The following is an 18,653-nucleotide window of genomic DNA, read 5'->3' on the forward strand; positions in this document are numbered from 1 at the left end:
ACTTTGCCAGGTCACAAAGAGGTTGAACACCGTCCCTCCTTGATTGTTGACATAAGCCACTATGGTAGCGTTATTGCACATCAATATTACAGAGTGCCCTATCAAACTTTGTTGGAAAGACAGTACAGCTAGAAGTGCAGCTCACATCTTGAGCAGGTTGATATGAAGGCCCTTCATGTCCTCGGACCACAGACCTTAGGTGGTTTTGGTCTTCAAGTTGTGCACCCAACCCCTCCTTAGTTGTGTCTGTAAATAGAAACATCTCCGGAGGTTTTCATCATTGAACAACTGATCTAAATGTCCACTAACTCCTGTTCTACCGGAACCTGAAGGCGAGGAGGATCAGTGGATACTGACCAGTGTCGTTTCAGGCACCACCAAAACTACCTTTGGTGGAGATGCCCGTAAGGCAAGAGCTTCTCCAACGACAAAAGGTGAGGAGGCATTGCCACTTTTTTGCTGGTTCTTGAGCAATCAGGAATGGTTGCGCTGTCTCTCTTAATCTGTTAATGCGATAGTCTGACGGAAAGACTCGCACTGCCACTGTATCCCTTAACATACAGTACTCAAATACTCCATCTGTCTCTTGGCCATGAAATTCAACTCCTGTCAATTGATCAAAATTCCTAGATCATGACAAAAGACGATAAGTTTGTCCAGATCCTGAAGTAACTGTCTTCTCAAGGATTACAGGATCAACTAGTCAAGTTATTGTCATATAGAAGGATGCAGATCCTGTTAAGAGGCCAAAACTGTGGATACACGAGTGCACACTTAGGGAGCAGTCGACAGTCCTAAAGTACAGTACATTATTTTGAAACTGGTACGCAACTCCCTTGAAAATCAAGTGAAGGAGCTTTATGTCAGGATCGATTGGCATTTGTAAATATGCATCCTTCCGATCAATACAGCATGAAGTCTTCGCTCCTTACGGCAGTGCAGAATGTGCTCACTATCTCCATCTTGTATGGAGTTAGGAGAACAAAGTTGTCCCCGGGAAACTCATCTTGGCAGATTTCTAGTGTGTTTTCCTCCATCATCAACTTCACTTCATTCTGGAGGATGAGGGCTTTCACCAATTCTGGACGGTACAGCTGGAATATCATCAGAAAGAGTGAGAGGAGGAGAAGAGTTGATGAACGGAGCCACATCCATCCTAAGGACATTTACTACATAACTCTTTATGCAGTATTACTACCACGTTGCCCAATGTTTTATCAGGCATACCTCACTCACGGCAGCTGGAGAAGGTGATCACCGATCTCAACTAGCTCATCCTCCTTTCCTACCAAAGCCTGATTAGGAGCAAATGGAGGGAGTGATCTCCAGCCTTTCTCAAGGTAGAGGGTCCTGAAGCTTCACATCTTGATATAGGCTTTGCCGTTGTGTTCTTCGGGAATTTCCTACTAAGATGAGAAGCAGCAGCTCTTTGGGCCAGCGGACTTTTCGAGCCTCAAGCCTTCAAAATGTCTGCCTTATGGATGAGGAAGTCATGACTCTCCTTCCTCTTCAACACCCAGTCTGCCCACTGGTTGGTCAATGGATGATCTAAGAAATTTCACTGCTTTAGCTCCCAAGAGCAAGAGTTCCTTTTAATTTCTAATTCCAAGAGGATATTGAGAAATATTTCAATGAAACATAGAAAGATAAGGCTCTTGACCAGTGGTCGATCCAGCAGGTGGCCCACAGGCTTGCCATTCCCTCGTACTTCAGTCTGTCCGCCATCGTGCCCCTGTTGTCAGTAATGGGATAGGCTCTTCTAGAACTTAAAATCTCTGTTGACAAGAGAGGGCTGGAGGAAGGATCTTGGTGGATCTACTTGAACGAAGTGAATTCTTAGGTCCAGCGACCTGCGAATTCATTCAAACAAGTGCATCCCACACAAGGATTGACCACACAAGCTCAAGGTCTGGAGGTTTGAGGAGCACCGATCCATCTGCGTCACCAAAGCCTTGATTGGTTCCGTGGCTTCCTACCCGAGTTTGTTCATCACTTTGATGAGTGCTAGAGCACACTATAGACTGATGATTCTGGTTTCTCCATTTCTGCATCATGAGAGGGAGAACCTTTCCTTCCCCAAGATTCCTCTCATCTCCTCAAGGAAAGAGATAAGCAGCAATAGAAGTAAATCCCACTCTCCTACTATAGTAGGATCTTTCTGCACCAAGGACAGAACCCAGTCTACTGTATACTCCAAAGGAGCAGAAGGACTTCCGATAAATCTCTGCAGCCTCACTGCTCTTCTTTCTCTTGCTCCCGAGATTGAGGAGACAATGAGTAATCAGGTCACTCAGAATGCTTCCCCTTGTAAGGGTTCCGATGAGAATTACCTTTCCTCGAGAAAGACTCCCTCTTCTTTCCATTGCGTTTTCCGCCAGCCGAAGCCTCAGAGGGAGAAGAAGAGGAGCATGCAATGACCTTAAAACCCCAAGAAGGGAGAAAAGAGCCTGAGAGGTTCTTGGGTATCAGCTCCGGTATATCCAAAACAAATTCTGAAGAATCCTTCCTTAACTTCTTCCTCTCCTTCGCAAACTTGGTCCACTGCAGCATAGGCCACTCCCTACACTCTGGACAGGGGGATTCCTGCTAACAGAAATGTTGCCTGCAGCAACTATTTAACTTACGAGGGTTAATTTCCGTCTTGCTCATAACCGGCCACAGCCTTTACCGGGCTTGCTGAGAACCACTGGAAAGATAAGTCTGTACTCTTCAGTGTCCAAAGTCAAATTGAAGGTTAGCGATACCCATCCGGTGGACGGTGTTTTGCCACGCCGCCCGGTAGCCAGCTGTGTTTACCTCGGTAAATTTTTAACGGCCTGTTCCAGCTTCGCTGAATTCATACTTTATTAAAGATGTCGGGTTTGTATAACTTATAAGAATAAACAACAATTAGCCTTCACATAACCTATTCATAAAATATTGAATCACAAACTGGAAGACTATATATCAGCATAACATAATTACAAAGGTAGAAATAACTGAAGAAAAATTTCACTTTACCACATGTTCACCTTCTAAGCACTTCTGTTGTAAGGCAAAAGTGTTCAAAACTTATCAAAAGCAAAGTAAAAAAATATAAAACAGTCGGAAGAGTAGCAATAAGCAAGTTCACACTCTTTGTGGCCAAATGCAAATGTAACGTGATACAGTTGGGGGGAAGGAGTCTCCCCCACCTCTCTCCTGCTCCAACATTGTTGAATAATCAATAGACATCCCAAACTGAGCCTAAGCTATACTCTAATTTAACTGAAATGGTCTGTACTGTATACGTGGAAGATCAAAATTTTGTAATCGAGGTCCAGTTCCATGACCACAACTCTGAGATGCAGACTACCTATCATAACAGCGGCCAAAGAGAGAGAGTGTGGTCTGCAGACAGGAGACAAGCAATAACTAACCCCTTATTTACCTTGTTAACAAGCTTCCACAATTAATCAGTCACTGAAGATACCTCTATTTAAAAGACAAAGGATTGTATTCTTACAGGGACAAATAAAGTAGAGTATTATATAGTATGTAATACTGCAGTATTTACCAGTAAACCAATTCAAAATATGAAGCATAAAATAAGGATAATTTTGCCCAACTAAAGATTTTCTAGTTTTACTATCTGGATTTCCTTAATGTTAAAAATGAGCATTTCACCATAAAACATAAATGATAGTAAAAATATCAGCATCTTTGATAACCATACTGTCTTTTTTGTAGGATAAACATAAAATACAAAATGTATTAACCACCTAGCTAAAATTCATATACCGTAACTATAAAGCACTTTCATTACATGAGTAAGTAAAAAATTTCTCTACATGTTCTGATCAAGACTATCTAATAATATCGGTCACCTGCCACTCTAAGCAACAGCAGTCAAACCCATCTGTTACACGTATACAGTACAAAGTACCTATAATACCAAAAATTCAATAAACTAAAAACTATACAAGTGTCTTTTATTTTCCTTAGAAAAAATGAAGTATGTTCTTCGGATGATATAGTACAGTAATCAAAAAGTCTGATCAAAGAAATAGAAAAAGTACTATTCCCTACAGACATGCCAGTGAATGAGATATACAAAAAAAAAAAAAAAAAAAAAAAATAAGTGTTATATGAAAGCTAAGATAAAGATGAACCCACAAGAAGGAATGGTATAGATAGGAGATAAGCCCAAAAATGTGAATCATAACAATTACTGCTTGTAAAGGAGAGGGACTTGCATGAACTTAACATCAGCATAAACTAACATGTACGGTAAACTGTACTTGGAATGACCCGCAGAAAGACTTTATACTAAATACACCAATATTACTGGTACAATAGTATCTTGATTTAAGAGTAGAATTGTATCAATGTGATTAAAAATTTCCCATGTTTTTTCTTTTGTGCACGAGTAATTGAGAGACTAGCACGAAATCTGTCACATTATGCTCATATGCCACACGTGATTTTCACCCCAATTCCATGGCATTTTAAAGAAAAACCATTAGTCATCTCTAGATAGGTTCCTCGTCAAAATTAAATGTAAGTGTAAAAAAAAAAAAAAAACGTCAACCAGTGGCCATAAACCATACAATGGAGTTTTTATGATAAAACAAAGTTTTTATGATAAAACAAAGTTTTATGAATACTTACCTGGCAGTTATATATATATATAGCTGATATCTCAGCTATATATATATATATATATATATATATATATATATATATATATATATATATATATATATATATATATATATATATATATATATATATATATATATATATATATAACTGCCAGGTAAGTACTATTCATAAAAATGGAGTTTTTATGATAAAACAAAGTTTTATGAATACTTACCTGGCAGTTATATATATATATATATATATAGCTGAGATATCAGCTATATATATATAACTGCCAGGTAAGTACTATTCATAAAATTAAGTGATTCGGTTAGTGATAGCGAAAGTCATTCAAAAGAGAACTTTGCTTTGACTGAAATATTACAAATTTTTTTGTTAATTTGTATTTTTCATAATTATAAAAACCTGAGTCCCTTAACAGGACATAGATTTAAGTGAAGCTGGAACTCGGCTATTCAAATTTATAACAAGGTGTCACCAGTACTGCCAGACGGCAGGGAAGCCGCGACACTCCCCAACAGCCGCCGAGTAGCCACTGTGACCTTCACCTAGGAAATGCAGCACAGATATGGCAGGAAGTTTAACTTGAAGGACTTGGATTTGTCTAGTTAGGAAAAATAAAAACTACTTCAAAAGATTTGAGATTTGTTCCTACACAAATACAAACCCTTGTCCTTTAATAGGAGACATCCTAAGAGGGAAGTGAGTTCTTATTACCAAACTGGCTGGTTTAAAATCCCGGGAGGTACAACACTCGGACCTGAAGAAGTACTAGAGTGCCAACTCCAATCTGCCTCCTGTCAACTTGAGAAAAGACCCTCAGGCTGGAGGGAGCCACACCAGACACTACTTCTGCCACAAGCAGCAAGGGCAGAAGGAGAAGCTGTGGGAGACGGGGAAGTCCAAAGACTTGCAATAATCTCTTCGTAAACGGAATGCCCTCCAGACCTAAGGAAGGCCACAGCGTCTTTAGGACCAAGTCCTTGGCTGGGTTGACATCGTTCGCTGGTTCATCATCCTTCTTCGCTATCCCTCCGGAGGATGGAGACAGAAGATCAAATAACTAAGAGCAAAAGAAGTACCTCCGTGGCTTTCTTTGCCCTTTAGGAAGTCAACGAAGGTGAAGAATCTCTCTTCAACTCATTAGTCTTCCTCCTCTTGCTATATTTCACCCACTGTGGCAATGGCCATTCACTACATTCCTTACTGGGGGATGACTGAAAACAGTCATGCCCCATGCAAGGACAACAAAAGGAATGGGGACCGGCAATGACATTTGCTCATGAAGGTGCCACACTTATGGCCATTACAGCATGTCTACACGTGGTTTCTCCATTCCAAAGCAAACTGTAAACAAAATGCGCAAAGAGGAAAAGAAAATTAAAACAGCCAAGTTCGGAACAACAAGAGTACGTCTGTATTGCTCAGCACCTATAGTCAAATTGGTTACTCAAGTGTGCTGGGGGGAAGGGAGTCCCCACCAACTGCCAGTAATAACAACACCTCGTTATAAATTTTACTGAGTTTTCAGCTTCACTAAAGTCCTACTCCTATTAAAGAATGACCATTTCTATTTCTGTAGGAACAAAACTGCTTTGAAAATGTTTCAACAATCAACTGGCAGGGCCACCCACAATATAAACTCAAAATTTGTGTATGATGATAGACAATGGTCTGCAGATAACAGTATAGGCTGCCCTAAGCAATTAGTTGACTGAAGATGTTAGTACTGTAAACACTTTACTATACAACACATGGGAAAAAATCCCATAGTAATCCCAAACTACGATTAATTTAAAAGTACTGTATATAAATGAGATGGGAAGGCTTCCAAGTCCCTAACTCGACTAGATATGCTTTGTCTGTGCTATGCAAAAGAAAAAGTGATAGCAAGATCCTTATTTCCTTAAAAAAAAAAAAAAACACTGATTTGAGTTAATGTGATTCTCATATGACAAAGACTGACAGCATCTATAAATAGCTTCCCTTTACCTAAAAAAAGAATGTCACTGCTGAAACATATCCACTTTTGGGATAATGAGGGATGTGTCAATATTCTTCCTTAATAAATATTCTTTCAAAATAAGAACAAGTATGATATAAAGAAAACACATGCCAGAACTAATCCAACAATCATGTAGATTTGACCTATGGTGTTTCAGCCATAAACCCTAATGCTGCAGCTGGAGAGACCATCCGGCGCAGATGTATAACTGAGAGGAAAATGCCTATAATACACAATGAAATCAAATTTAAGAGGGACATCAAAATGGGCGAAAAGAATTAGAAACAGAAGTGAGGTACAAAACTAAAAAGTGAATACAGCATTTGATCATTTAGTGAGAATTACTTTTATGAAACAATGTCTTGTAAACAAAGAGTGACCTTTGAGGAGTCCCAACAAATTGAATTCAACTCATTATATTGGATGACATATGAAACCTAGTTTCTCAAGGGATGATAACTTTTATCATGGTAAACGATTCCCAAACAAATGCCAACCTACATCTTTTGGCGATCCTTAGGAAGGCGGACCTTGGATTTTAGCGTCTAGCAAATCTAAGTTTTCTTTCCTATTCCTAGTAAAACTAGAAATTCCAATAAAATACAAAATACAGTAAGGTGAAAATTTCCATAAGTTACATCTAGATAATTTTACAAAAAAGAGCAAAAATTTTATTTTTATTAATAAAATAAATTTTTGAATATACTTACCCGATAATCATGTAGCTGTCAACTCCGTTGCCCGACAGAATTCTATGGAGGGATACGCCAGCTATCACAATACTAGAAGGGGGTGTACTTACCAGCGCCACCTGTGGCCAGGTACTCAATCATTTGTTGTTTACACCTCCTCAATTATTCCTCGGTCCACTGGTTCTCTCTGGGGAGGAAAGGGAGGGTCGATTAAATCATGATTATCGGGTAAGTATATTCAAAAATTTATTTTATTAATAAAAATAACATTTTTCAATATTAAACTTACCCGATAATCATGTAGCTGATTCACACCCAGGGAGGTGGGTGAAAACCAGTGTACATGATTAAAGGATAGCTAAGTATCCCCAAATTTCATATAACAGTTATCTCAAATAACAATGAAATAATAAGTACCTGGTAAGGAAGTCGAATAGAACCGTTACTCTGCCTTTTATTTAAAGTTCGTCTTCCTTACTGAGCGCAGCGTTCCTCTTGGAGGCTGAATCAACCCAAAGGTGCCAAAGTACAAGGGGTTGCAACCCTACTAAAGGACCTCTACCAAACCTTTAACCCAGGCGCTTCTCAAGAATGAATAGACCACCCGCCAAATCCAAGGATGCGGAAGGCTTCTTAGCCTACCGTAACAACCATAAAAACAACAACAAAAGTATTCAAGAGAAAGGTTAAAAAGGTTATGGGATTATGGGAATGTAGTGGCTGAGCCCTCACCTACTACTGCACTCGCTGCTACGAATGGTCCCAGGGTGTAGCAGTTCTCGTAAAGAGACTGGACATCTTTCAGATAAAATGATGCAAACACTAACTTGCTCCTCCAATAGGTTGCATCCATAATGCTCTGCAGAGAACGGTTTTTATTAAAGGCCAACGAAGTAGCTACAGCTCTTACTTCGTGGGTCCTTACCTTCAGCAATGCAAGGTCTTCCTCCTTTAAGTGAGAATGTGCTTCTCTGATCAGAAGCCTTATATAGTACGAAAGCCCATTCTTGGACATGGGTCTCGAGGGTTTCTTGATGGCACACCATAAGGCTTCTGACTGTCCTCGAATAGGTTTAGACCTCTTCAGATAATATTTGAGAGCTCTGACAGGGCAAAGAACTCTCTCTAGTTCGTTACCTACCATGTTGGAGAGGCTAGGTATTTCGAACGATCTAGGCCAAGGACGTGAAGGAAGCTCGTTCTTTGCTAGGAATCCAAGCTGAAAAGAACATGTAGCTGATTCGGTTGTGAAACCAATGTTCTTGCTGAAGGCATGAACCTCACTGACTCTCTTAGCTGTTGCAAGGCAAACGAGAAAAGCAGTCTTGAGGGTAAGATCCTTGAAGGAAGCTGACTGGAGAGGTTCGAACCTAGATGTCATAAGGAACCTTAAGACTACGTCCAGATTCCAGCCTGGAGTGGAAAGACGACGTTCTTTAGACGTCTCAAAAGACTTGAGAATGTCTTGAAGGTCCTTGTTGGAAGACAGGTCCAAACCCCTGTGGCGGAGGACTGAGGCCAACATGCTCCTATACCCTTTAATCGTAGATGTTGAAAGGGATCTCTCATTCCTAAGATGAAGAAGGAAGTCAGCTATTTGGATCACAGAGGTATTGGTAGAGGATATTGAATTGGCTCTACACCAGCTTCGGAAGACCTCCCACTTAGACTGGTAGACTCTACGAGTGGAAATTCTTCTAGCTCTGGCAATCGCACTGGCTGCCTCCTTCGAAAAGCCTCTAGCTCTAGCGAATCTTTCGACAGTCTGAAGGCAGTCAGTCGAAGAGCGTGGAGGTTTGGGTGCAACCTGTCTACGTGTGGTTGACGTAGAAGGTCCACTCTTAGAGGTAGAGTCCTGGGGAAGTCGACTAGCCATTGACGTACCTCTGTGTACCATTCTCTTGCAGGCCAAAGGGGAGCAACCAGCGTCAGCCGTGTCCCTTCGTGCGAGACGAATTTCTGCAGAACTTTGTTTATAATCTTGAACGGAGGGAATGCGTACAGGTCGAGATGGGACCAGTTCAGAAGAAAAGCATCTACATGAACCGCTGCAGGGTCTGGAACAGGGGAACAATAAAGCGGAAGTCTCTTGGTGATGGAGGTGGCAAACAGGTCTATGGTAGGTTGACCCCACAACGTCCAAAGTTTGTTGCACACACTCTTGTGGAGGGTCCATTCCGTGGGAATGACCTGATTCCTTCTGCTGAGGCGATCTGCTGAAACATTCATATCGCCCTGGATGAACCTCGTGACCAGAGTGAGGTTTAGACCTCTTGACCAAATGAGGAGGTCCCTTGCGATCTCGTAAAGGCTCCTCGAATGGGTCCCTCCTTGCTTGGAGATGTAAGCCAAGGCTGTGGTGTTGTCTGAATTGACCTCCACCACTTTGCCTAGCAGGAGGGACTTGAAGTTCAACAGGGCAAGATGGACTGCTAACAGTTCCTTGCAATTGATGTGGAGTAATCCTTGTTCCTTGTTCCACACTCCTGAGCATTCCCGTCCGTCCAAGGTCGCACCCCAGCCCGAGTCCGATGCATCCGAGAAGAGATGAAGATGGGGGGTCTGGATGGCCAATGATAGACCCTCCTTGAGAAGAAGATTGTGCTTCCACCACCGGAGAGTGGTCTTCATCTCTTGGTTGATAGGGATAGAGACTGCTTCTAGAGTCGAGCCCTTGTCCCAATGAGCTGCAAGATGGAATTGAAGAGGGCAGAGGTGGAGTCTCCCCAGCTCGACAAACAGGGCCAGAGATGAGAGGGTCCCTGTGAGACTCATCCACTGTCTCACTGAGCAATTGCTCCTCTTCAGCATGCTCATGATGCACTGTAGGGCTTGGTTTATCCTGGGGGCCGATGGAAAAGCCCGAAAATCCCGACTCTGAATCTCCATTCCCAGGTACACAATGGATTGGGAGGGAATGAGTTGAGATTTCTCTAAATTGACTAATAGACCTAGGTCTCTGATTAGATCTAAAGTCCAAGAGAGGTTCTCCAGACAACGACGACTCGTGGAGGCTCTCAACAGCCAGTCGTCTAGGTAGAGGGAGGCTCTGATGTTCGATAAGTGCAGGAATTTCGCTACATTCCTCATCAGATGAGTAAAGACCATAGGAGCTGTGCTTAGGCCAAAACACAGGGCTTGGAACTGATAGACAACCTTTCCGAAAACGAATCTCAGGAAAGGTTGGGAGTCTGGATGAATGGGAACGTGAAAGTATGCATCTTTCAAGTCCAACGAGACCATCCAGTCCTCCTGTCTGACCGCTGCTAAGACCGACTTGGTCGTCTCCATAGTGAACGTCTGCTTGGTGACATACTCGTTGAGAGAGCTGACGTCCAGCACCGGTCTCCAACCTCCTGTCTTTTTGGCCACAAGAAAGAGACGGTTGTAGAAGCCCGGGGATTGATGATCCCGGACTATAACCACTGCCTTCTTCTGCACAAGTAGCGACACCTCCTGTTGCAATGCTAGCCTCTTGTCCTCTTCTTTGTAGTTGGGAGAGAGGTTGATGGGCGATGTGGTCAGAGGCGGTTTGAGGCAGAATGGAATCCTGTAACCGTACCTCAGCCAACTGACAGACTGTGCGTCTGCACCTCTCTTCTCCCAGGCTTGCCAGAAGATCTTGAGCCTGGCACCTACTGTTGTCTGGAGAATCTGAGAGTCAGTGCTTTCCCTTTGATGTCCTGGGTCCTTTCTTAGACTTGCCCCTGTGAGAGACTGGACGGGAGCTTCCTCGGCTGGGGGCTCTACCACGAAAGGGCGGTATGAACCTAGTGGCCGGGGTATCAGCCACTGGAGAGCGATAAGTCTTGGGGACAGAGGTGGTAACCTTAGACTTACGAGCCGATGAAGCTACAAGATCGTGCGTGTCCTTCTGTATCAGGGCAGCCGACAAGTCCTTAACTAGCTCCTCGGGAAAGAGGAACTTTGAGAGTGGAGCAAAAAGGAGCTGTGACCGCTGGCACGGTGTAATGCTGGCTGAGAGGAAGGAACACAGTTGTTCTCTTTTCTTCAACACCCCTGATACAAATAACGACGCTAGCTCACCCGATCCATCCCTGATAGCCTTATCCATGCAGGACATAATCAACATGGCAGAGTCTTTGTCCGCAGAAGATGTTTTCTTGCTGAGGGCTCCCAGGCACCAGTCGAGAAAATTGAACATTTCGAACGCTCTGAACAACCCTTTCAGAAGATGATCCAGGTCTGAGAAGGTCCAACAAACCTTCGAGCGTCTCATCGCAGTCCTCCTAGGCGAGTCCACCAGACTTGAGAAGTCAGCCTGGGCAGAGGCAGGAACTCCCAAGCCTGGTGCTTCCCCTGTGGCATACCAAACGCAACCTTTCGATGCGAGCTTCGTTGGAGGGAACATGAAGGAAGTCTTGCCCAGGTGTTGTTTAGACTGAAGCCACTCCCCTAAGGTCCTTAAGGCCCTCTTGGAGGATCTAGCTAGGACAAGCTTAGTATAGCTCGACTTAGCTTGTTGCACGCCTAGCGAAAACTCAGATGGAGGAGAGCGGGGAACAGCAGAGACGAAGTGGTCAGGGTAAAGCTCCCTGAGTAGAGCCAAGACCTTTCTAAAATCAACAGACAATGGAGAAAGCTTAGACTCCTCCACGTCTGATGAGGGATCAAGATGTGCCTCCTCATCATCCGACACTTCATCAGCAGAAGGTAGCGAAGCAAAAGGACCAGAATGCTGAACCGCAGAGTCAGAACGGGAAGGAACAACAACAGAGGTTTCCTCAACTTGAGGGAGAACCTGAGGTTCAGACTGCATAGGTTGAACAACAGTCGGAGCAGAAGGCAGGTGCAAGGGTGAAGGAGGTTGACTCCTAGCAAGAGTTGCACCCAAGGATTGCACCAGCTGAGCGGAGGACGGAGGCGGAGTAGTCCGTTCCTGTTCCTGAGAGATGAGTGGAGCATGAGAAGGTTGAGGCTGCGCAGAACAAGGTAAAGTTCTAGCAAGCTGAGGCTCCTGAGGCGCAAGTGCATGGTGTAGATGAGCTTGCCTAGATGAGGGTTGAACTCGGTGCAGCGCTGGTGCAGCAGACAGACTCACGGAGGGGAGAGGTTGTTGTACCCCAACCGAGAGTTGCACCACTGGTGGAGCAACAAGGGGAGGAGGAGGAAGAGTGTAACTCTCCTGATCCCTAAGCAGAGATTGCCTTAAAGAAGGCTGAGGCTGAACAACACTGTGAACAGCAAACTCCGAAAGTGGTTCAATATCGTACGCCTGGCAGATGGTGCTGCGACCAGGCGGAGCAGGTGCAGGCTGGGCGAGCACAGGCGGAGCAGGTGCAGGCTGGGCGAGCACAGGTGCAGCGAGAACAGGTGGAGGGAGTGCAGGCGGAGCAGGTGCAGGCTGGGAGAGCACAGGCGGAGCAGGTGCAGGCTGGGCGAGCACAGGTGCAGCGAGAACAGGTGGAGGGAGTGCAGGAGGTGCAACACTCTCAGCCCGACATTCACGCATAAAGTCCGAAAGCTGAACTTGCATGGACTGAAGCAGGGTCCACTTGGGGTCGGCAGAAGCGATAAAAGACTGAGGTAAAGTCACAGTCGGGGTCTGTATAGGCAGAACCTTACTCCTCTTGGGCGGAGTACTGTCGATCGATGACAGAGGCGAGTCGGAGCTGAGCCAATGACTGCAACCTGGCTGAGCACTCGCTGACTGAACTCTACGTTTCAGCGGTCTCGAGACCTGAGACCAACGTTTCTTCCCTGCATGAAGATCAGCGGACGAGAAGACGGGCTCAATCGTCTGCAGGTGGGAGTGACGGTCTAAGGAAGACACGCCCGCAACCACCGAGGATAATTCTGTGCGCCTAACAAGGCCTGTCGAACCCTTAAGCCCTTCGACATTGCTTCTCCCCTGGGCATGGGAGCTTGCAAGAGGTCCCGGACTGGGAGGACGACTGGCTCGCACAGAAAAATCCTCACGCACCACACTGGCACCACTAGCACTTGGCACTGCACAGACACTAGCACTCGTCACAGCACTGGCACTATTTCCACCCACTGCACTCTTGACCTTCAGTTCTTTAACCTCGGCCATCAGAGACTTATGGTCACTTACCACTGATTCTACTTTATCTCCTAAAGCCTGAATAGCACGCAAAACAGTTGACATATCAGGCGGAGGGCACACAGTAGGTTCGGGGGTAGCCACTACAGGGGTAGGAAAAGGTAGGGGATCATGAGGTGAGGAAAACATAGAAGAGTGAGAAGAACTTCTCCTAGCTCTAGTTCTCTCTAACTTGGATGAATATTTTAAAAGACGTACAAAATCCAATTCCGAAAGTCCGGCGCACTCCTCACACCGATTTTCTAATAGACAGGGCCTGTCCCTACAGTCAGAACAAGCGGTGTGAGGATCTACCGAGACCTTCGGAATACGCCTATTGCAAGACCTACATCGTCTATGGGAGGGAGCTTGCGAAACGTCAGACATCTTGTTTCAAAGAGTAAGTCAAAGGGTGATCCAAAAAACAAGCAAAAATTCATTAACCGTTAATCAGAGTTTATATAAAAGCTAACTAGCTAATATAAAAAGGATTCCAGTATGCGACAGCCGTTAATCTAAGAGAATACTTCACCAAATATCCATGAATAAACTCGAAGACCATGAGCGTATCCCAGAACGTCTAGCCGGAAGCACGACAGAGGAATAATTGAGGAGGTGTAAACAACAAATGATTGAGTACCTGGCCACAGGTGGCGCTGGTAAGTACACCCCCTTCTAGTATTGTGATAGCTGGCGTATCCCTCCATAGAATTCTGTCGGGCAACGGAGTTGACAGCTACATGATTATCGGGTAAGTTTAATATTGAAAACTGTTTTGCCTAAATAAATGAAAGATGAAAATGGAAACTAAACATAGATTAGTGAAGTGATTAACATGGAACAAAGAAGGATGATCCATAACCACAACAAACATGTGCAGGAGGTAAACTGGGCTTAATAAACAAATGGAAATATTCACCAGGTTCATAGGTCTTTTGGGAAACCTATCAAGTATAGTAAATTTATATGAATAAGAGATATAGAGGTCATACACCATTGAATGTTTTAGTATGTCTACTGTCCAGAATGATAGGCCAGGAATTTATTCAGACCAAAAAAATTACAGAGCTTCAACAATTCAATATTAATAATATTTACAGCTTAGTTCATGAATGCGATATTATAACAGCTAGCCTACACTATACCCTATGACAACAAGAGCTACAACTTGAACTAAGAGTACTATCGTAGTACTGCATCTTAATTAAAATTGTACTAAACAAAGTATCTAGTTAAAATATTTTTCACCCTAATATTTTAGTACAATACAGTAGACAATACTCTGAAAAACAGTATCATGAAACTACTAACATGTACTGCATAAACCTATATCACAAAGACACTAACATATCTATGAAAATATTTCTAAATCTGTGAAAAAGATAAAAAAAATAGTTATAAAGATTTCAGACCTGAAACCTAACATACATTTTACCCTTCATACTTAGGAGATCAACATCTTTGGTTATACAGTAATCCAATTCTTCCACTTAACCTAATACAGTACAAACATGAATACGAAAAACTTCAAGAATATTTTTTACATACAGCTACCGTATGCTTAAGTAGCAACCCAAAAACACCCTCATATATTTACATTGACAAAGAAATTTTCCACTGTCAAATCATAAAAGCATAATGACAAAATTAAACTCACTGAGAAGGAGTTCTTTTGTATGCAGCCTCTCATTGTCATCAAACAACATATGGTTTTTGAGCAAAAGTAAATGAGAAACTGATGAGCTTTCTTTTCAATAATGAGGCAAGCTTTCAATCAACTAAAGCCTTTACCAAAAAGTCTGCGTTTCATCCATCACAACGACAGTTGTGTACTCTATATAGAGAGCTATACCAAGAATAGAAGTCCACAAATGAAGAAAAATTTACCTGTTTTACAACAAGATCTCAATAGATACATTCCAGTTCACAAACAAAATAAAATTACATACAAAATTCAAACAAATTTCATGCATGGTTAATTATACAACATAAGGATAAGTTCTTGCTAATAAAACTTGCCGAAATAAATTTCATTAAGACTGTACTACAATACTGTACTTAGTATTTACTAACAAATTGCAAAATATTTCAAGCTTCAAATTAAATACTGTATGCCACTCAAGAACTTCATTATAGAAACAGTACTTGTATCCAGCACTGTATTTTACAGTAGCTACAAAGCTTTGGTTAAACTCTCTTTGACTATGCAGTTCAGTGAGCAACCAAAAAAATTATAAACAACATAAAGGCAGACAAACAACAGCCACTATTCAATAGCATGAGGTCCTGTAGCAACAAATAAGGATTGCTCATATTGTATTAGTTGGTCTATCTACATCAACTGTCTATAAACTACTTAACCAAGGACTCAACACAAACCACATTCCAATCTTCCTCTGGCCTTTGAGGCATCAGCTGGTGCACTATTATTGCAGACTTGCCTGCTACTTCAACAGTCCAATCTAAACTCGGCCGATTTGTTGCTACATTGACACTCTTGCTGCAGTCAACTCTAACAGTCACTTTACTGTGAGCCTTGTTTTGAATAACGACACTACCTCGGTGATCACCAATATGTTCATATTTTATTAGGTCTAACATATTCTTGATTTTCATGGGTTCAGAATTTTCCATGATTGATCTCACAACTGCTTTATCCAATAATAGACCGCCACTTTTCAAGCCTGAAACCATAATGGTCGGCTGACACACCTGACTATAAATGCTAACAACGAATGGAGCTGCTTGGTCTTGCTGGCCTTGACGGTTATAGCCCATCGCTTCGAGTGAAACCCACAAGTCCTCAGAGTCCCCATTATTGTCCTCGGCTTCTAACTGATGGAGGGCCATAAATCCATTAAAGGTCAATTCCCCATCATCAACATCAAAGTTATTTTGAAGAACATCCCATTCATCATCCTGAACTTCTTCACCAGATGTACGCCAGTTGTAAAGATTAAATTCCTGTCGATTGAGACGGCCATTTCCATCCAAATCAACTTGCTTGAAAACTTCCTCAAGGATTAAACGAAGCTCTTGTGTTAACTGAACTTTTCCTTTATTTTCCACTAAATCTATAACACCCTCAGGTTCATGTTCTCTTTCTCTCAGCCTACAACCAGTAGTGTATGGAATTACAACATATCGACCCTCTTTCAAAGTGTCTTGCCAATAAAATGTTCCATCAACATCTCTGCGATCAGTGAAACCAATATAATTCCTCATACCTTCAGGAGATTCACGGAAAATATAAGCCAACGTATCCACTGGACCATGTTTTTCATATTTCTTTACAATTTGTGGGGTCATCTTCACAACAGTTGGACCCATACAAGATATTTCCATAGAGTACTGATGTGCCAACACATTTTGCTTATCTAAATAGAAACAACCCTTCAAGCTTGCTTGATTCCACCCATCCAAATCCAGTAAAGAACGATGTGGAGTTGACCCATTAGCCTCAGAACTTGCAAATTTTCCTCTCTTCTTGCGAGTGAACGTCTTTGAATTGATGCGCTGATAATTGGATCGCTCTTCTAATTTTTGCAGGCTCAGTTGTTTCATCTCATTAATGGTATGGATAATCACCTTGCTTAATTTGTTGCAATCAACCATGCCATTTTCAGTAACACTGGCCTCCTGAAGGATGTAGTCCAAATCCGAATCACTCAAACATCTCGAATGATCTCCACATCCTATCATATTGCGGAACTCGTTCTCTCCCACCTTTCCATCGCTAGATCCAAAGACTTTCATAAACAGCGTGTTAATGTCATCTATGATAATTTCTGGCATCTGTTCTGCAATGTTGCAATAAGCCTCATAAGTGATGCTCTCAGTCTCTCCCTCTTTCCAGGTACTATCGATGAAAACAGTCGTTGGATTGAGACCAGCATACTGCAATGCTCTCCGCAGCTCATCAGCACTGTTTAGATCTTCCGCCACGGTCGATTTCACACACAAATAAGCAGCATGAAGCTGTCTTGGTCTGCATTCATCTGCCTCCATTTTTTCTCAATAGAATTATCCTAGTGTACAGAAGGTACCACAAGGTATATGCTAGGCTTGCTCCAGGTTTACTCAAACTGACACAGAAGGCCAGCTCAGACCAAGCTATAGATTCTGTCAAGCCTATTGTATTAAAGAATATATTCCGGCAACAATCAAGCTACGGTTAGCTTAATGTCTTATTAATACCTTTCCTGCTGTTAATGGCAGTCTAGCCTAATGATACACTATGGGGGGATATAACTGGGTATACAGTATACTACCGAAGCCTAACAACCAACGTCCTGCTTCAAGGTAGCCTAGGCTAGGTCTCTTTCCCTAAAAAATGTTCCACTTTCAAAACAAGAAATCCAAATGCTATGTAAAAAACTCAACGTTGAAGGGACACCGGGGACATGGGTTAGTTAAGAGGCCAACCACTGACACATCTCGACCACCTGACTTACAATAGGACTTGAAAAAGCTTGAGCCGAGGCGTAGCGAAGAAGCTCTTAATTAGGGCACAAGCCGGCTGCTGAGAGCCATCTGGCAGTAAGGAATGTCAAGGCTGCAGCAGTCCAGCTGGCATCAAGTTATCATGCAAACGTCAGTCAGTTGTGATAGCGAGAACCATTTCAAAACTGGAAATTTTCATTCACTTTCCTCCATGTACAGTCGCTACACTACTCATCGGTATACCGCTTGATCGATCTGGCAATGGTGTTATTTAAAGAAGAAAATCAGGTATATGAACATACCAATTAGTAAAGAGAAGACTATCAAATTCCACACCAAGTAGAAATCCAACTTAAGACGTCTACGACTACGTGCAGTTCCTGAGACTCGTCCGTCTGCTCCTATCATTTTCCCACGTTACTCACTCACTCACACACTCTCACTCCACTCCCTGTCCCACTCCCAGTCCCAACCCAAACATCCCGATGACCCCGGTACGGAACCTTCCACCCTTGCCACCCACCATCCCAACCCCAAGCCATGACTCAGAAAGCACAAATATACAACTGCTCGTTATATCCTTTGTTTTCTTGCCTATAATATATAATTAAAGTTGTAAGAATACAATAACAAATATAATAGTTATGAGCATATGGTGTGTTTTGAAGGGTGATAAAAAAGAATACAGTGGTATAAGTTTAAATTGAAGGGCTATATTCTAATACATCAAAGATAATCGTGTATTGTCTTTGCTAATACATAAAATTCTTATTGCTCATTATTTAAACAGGGTTGCGCGCGCGCACACACACACACACACACACAC

General features: G+C 42.7%; 1 protein-coding gene across 2 annotated transcripts in view; it reads right to left on the reverse strand.

The window, feature by feature from the left end:
* LOC137645833 (EF-hand calcium-binding domain-containing protein 7-like) overlaps positions 1-18,279 on the reverse strand; it is a 34,240-nt gene extending 15,961 nt beyond the window's left edge. Inside the window, exon 1 of one of the 2 annotated variants that reach the window (XR_011045355.1) lies at positions 18,130-18,279. Coding sequence is in view for 1 of the 2 variants with exons in the window: in XM_068378808.1 (XP_068234909.1) it covers positions 15,764-17,392 (1,629 nt within the window). In the remaining variant the exon portion in view is untranslated. Of the gene's footprint in view, positions 1-15,763 lie in introns of both variants that reach the window. The other variant, XM_068378808.1, reaches the window with a different exon arrangement.
* Positions 18,280-18,653: the final 374 nt, after the last annotated feature.

Source organism: Palaemon carinicauda, chromosome 8, assembly GCF_036898095.1.
Source record: "Palaemon carinicauda isolate YSFRI2023 chromosome 8, ASM3689809v2, whole genome shotgun sequence".
Classification (NCBI taxonomy): Eukaryota; Metazoa; Arthropoda; class Malacostraca; order Decapoda; family Palaemonidae; genus Palaemon; species Palaemon carinicauda.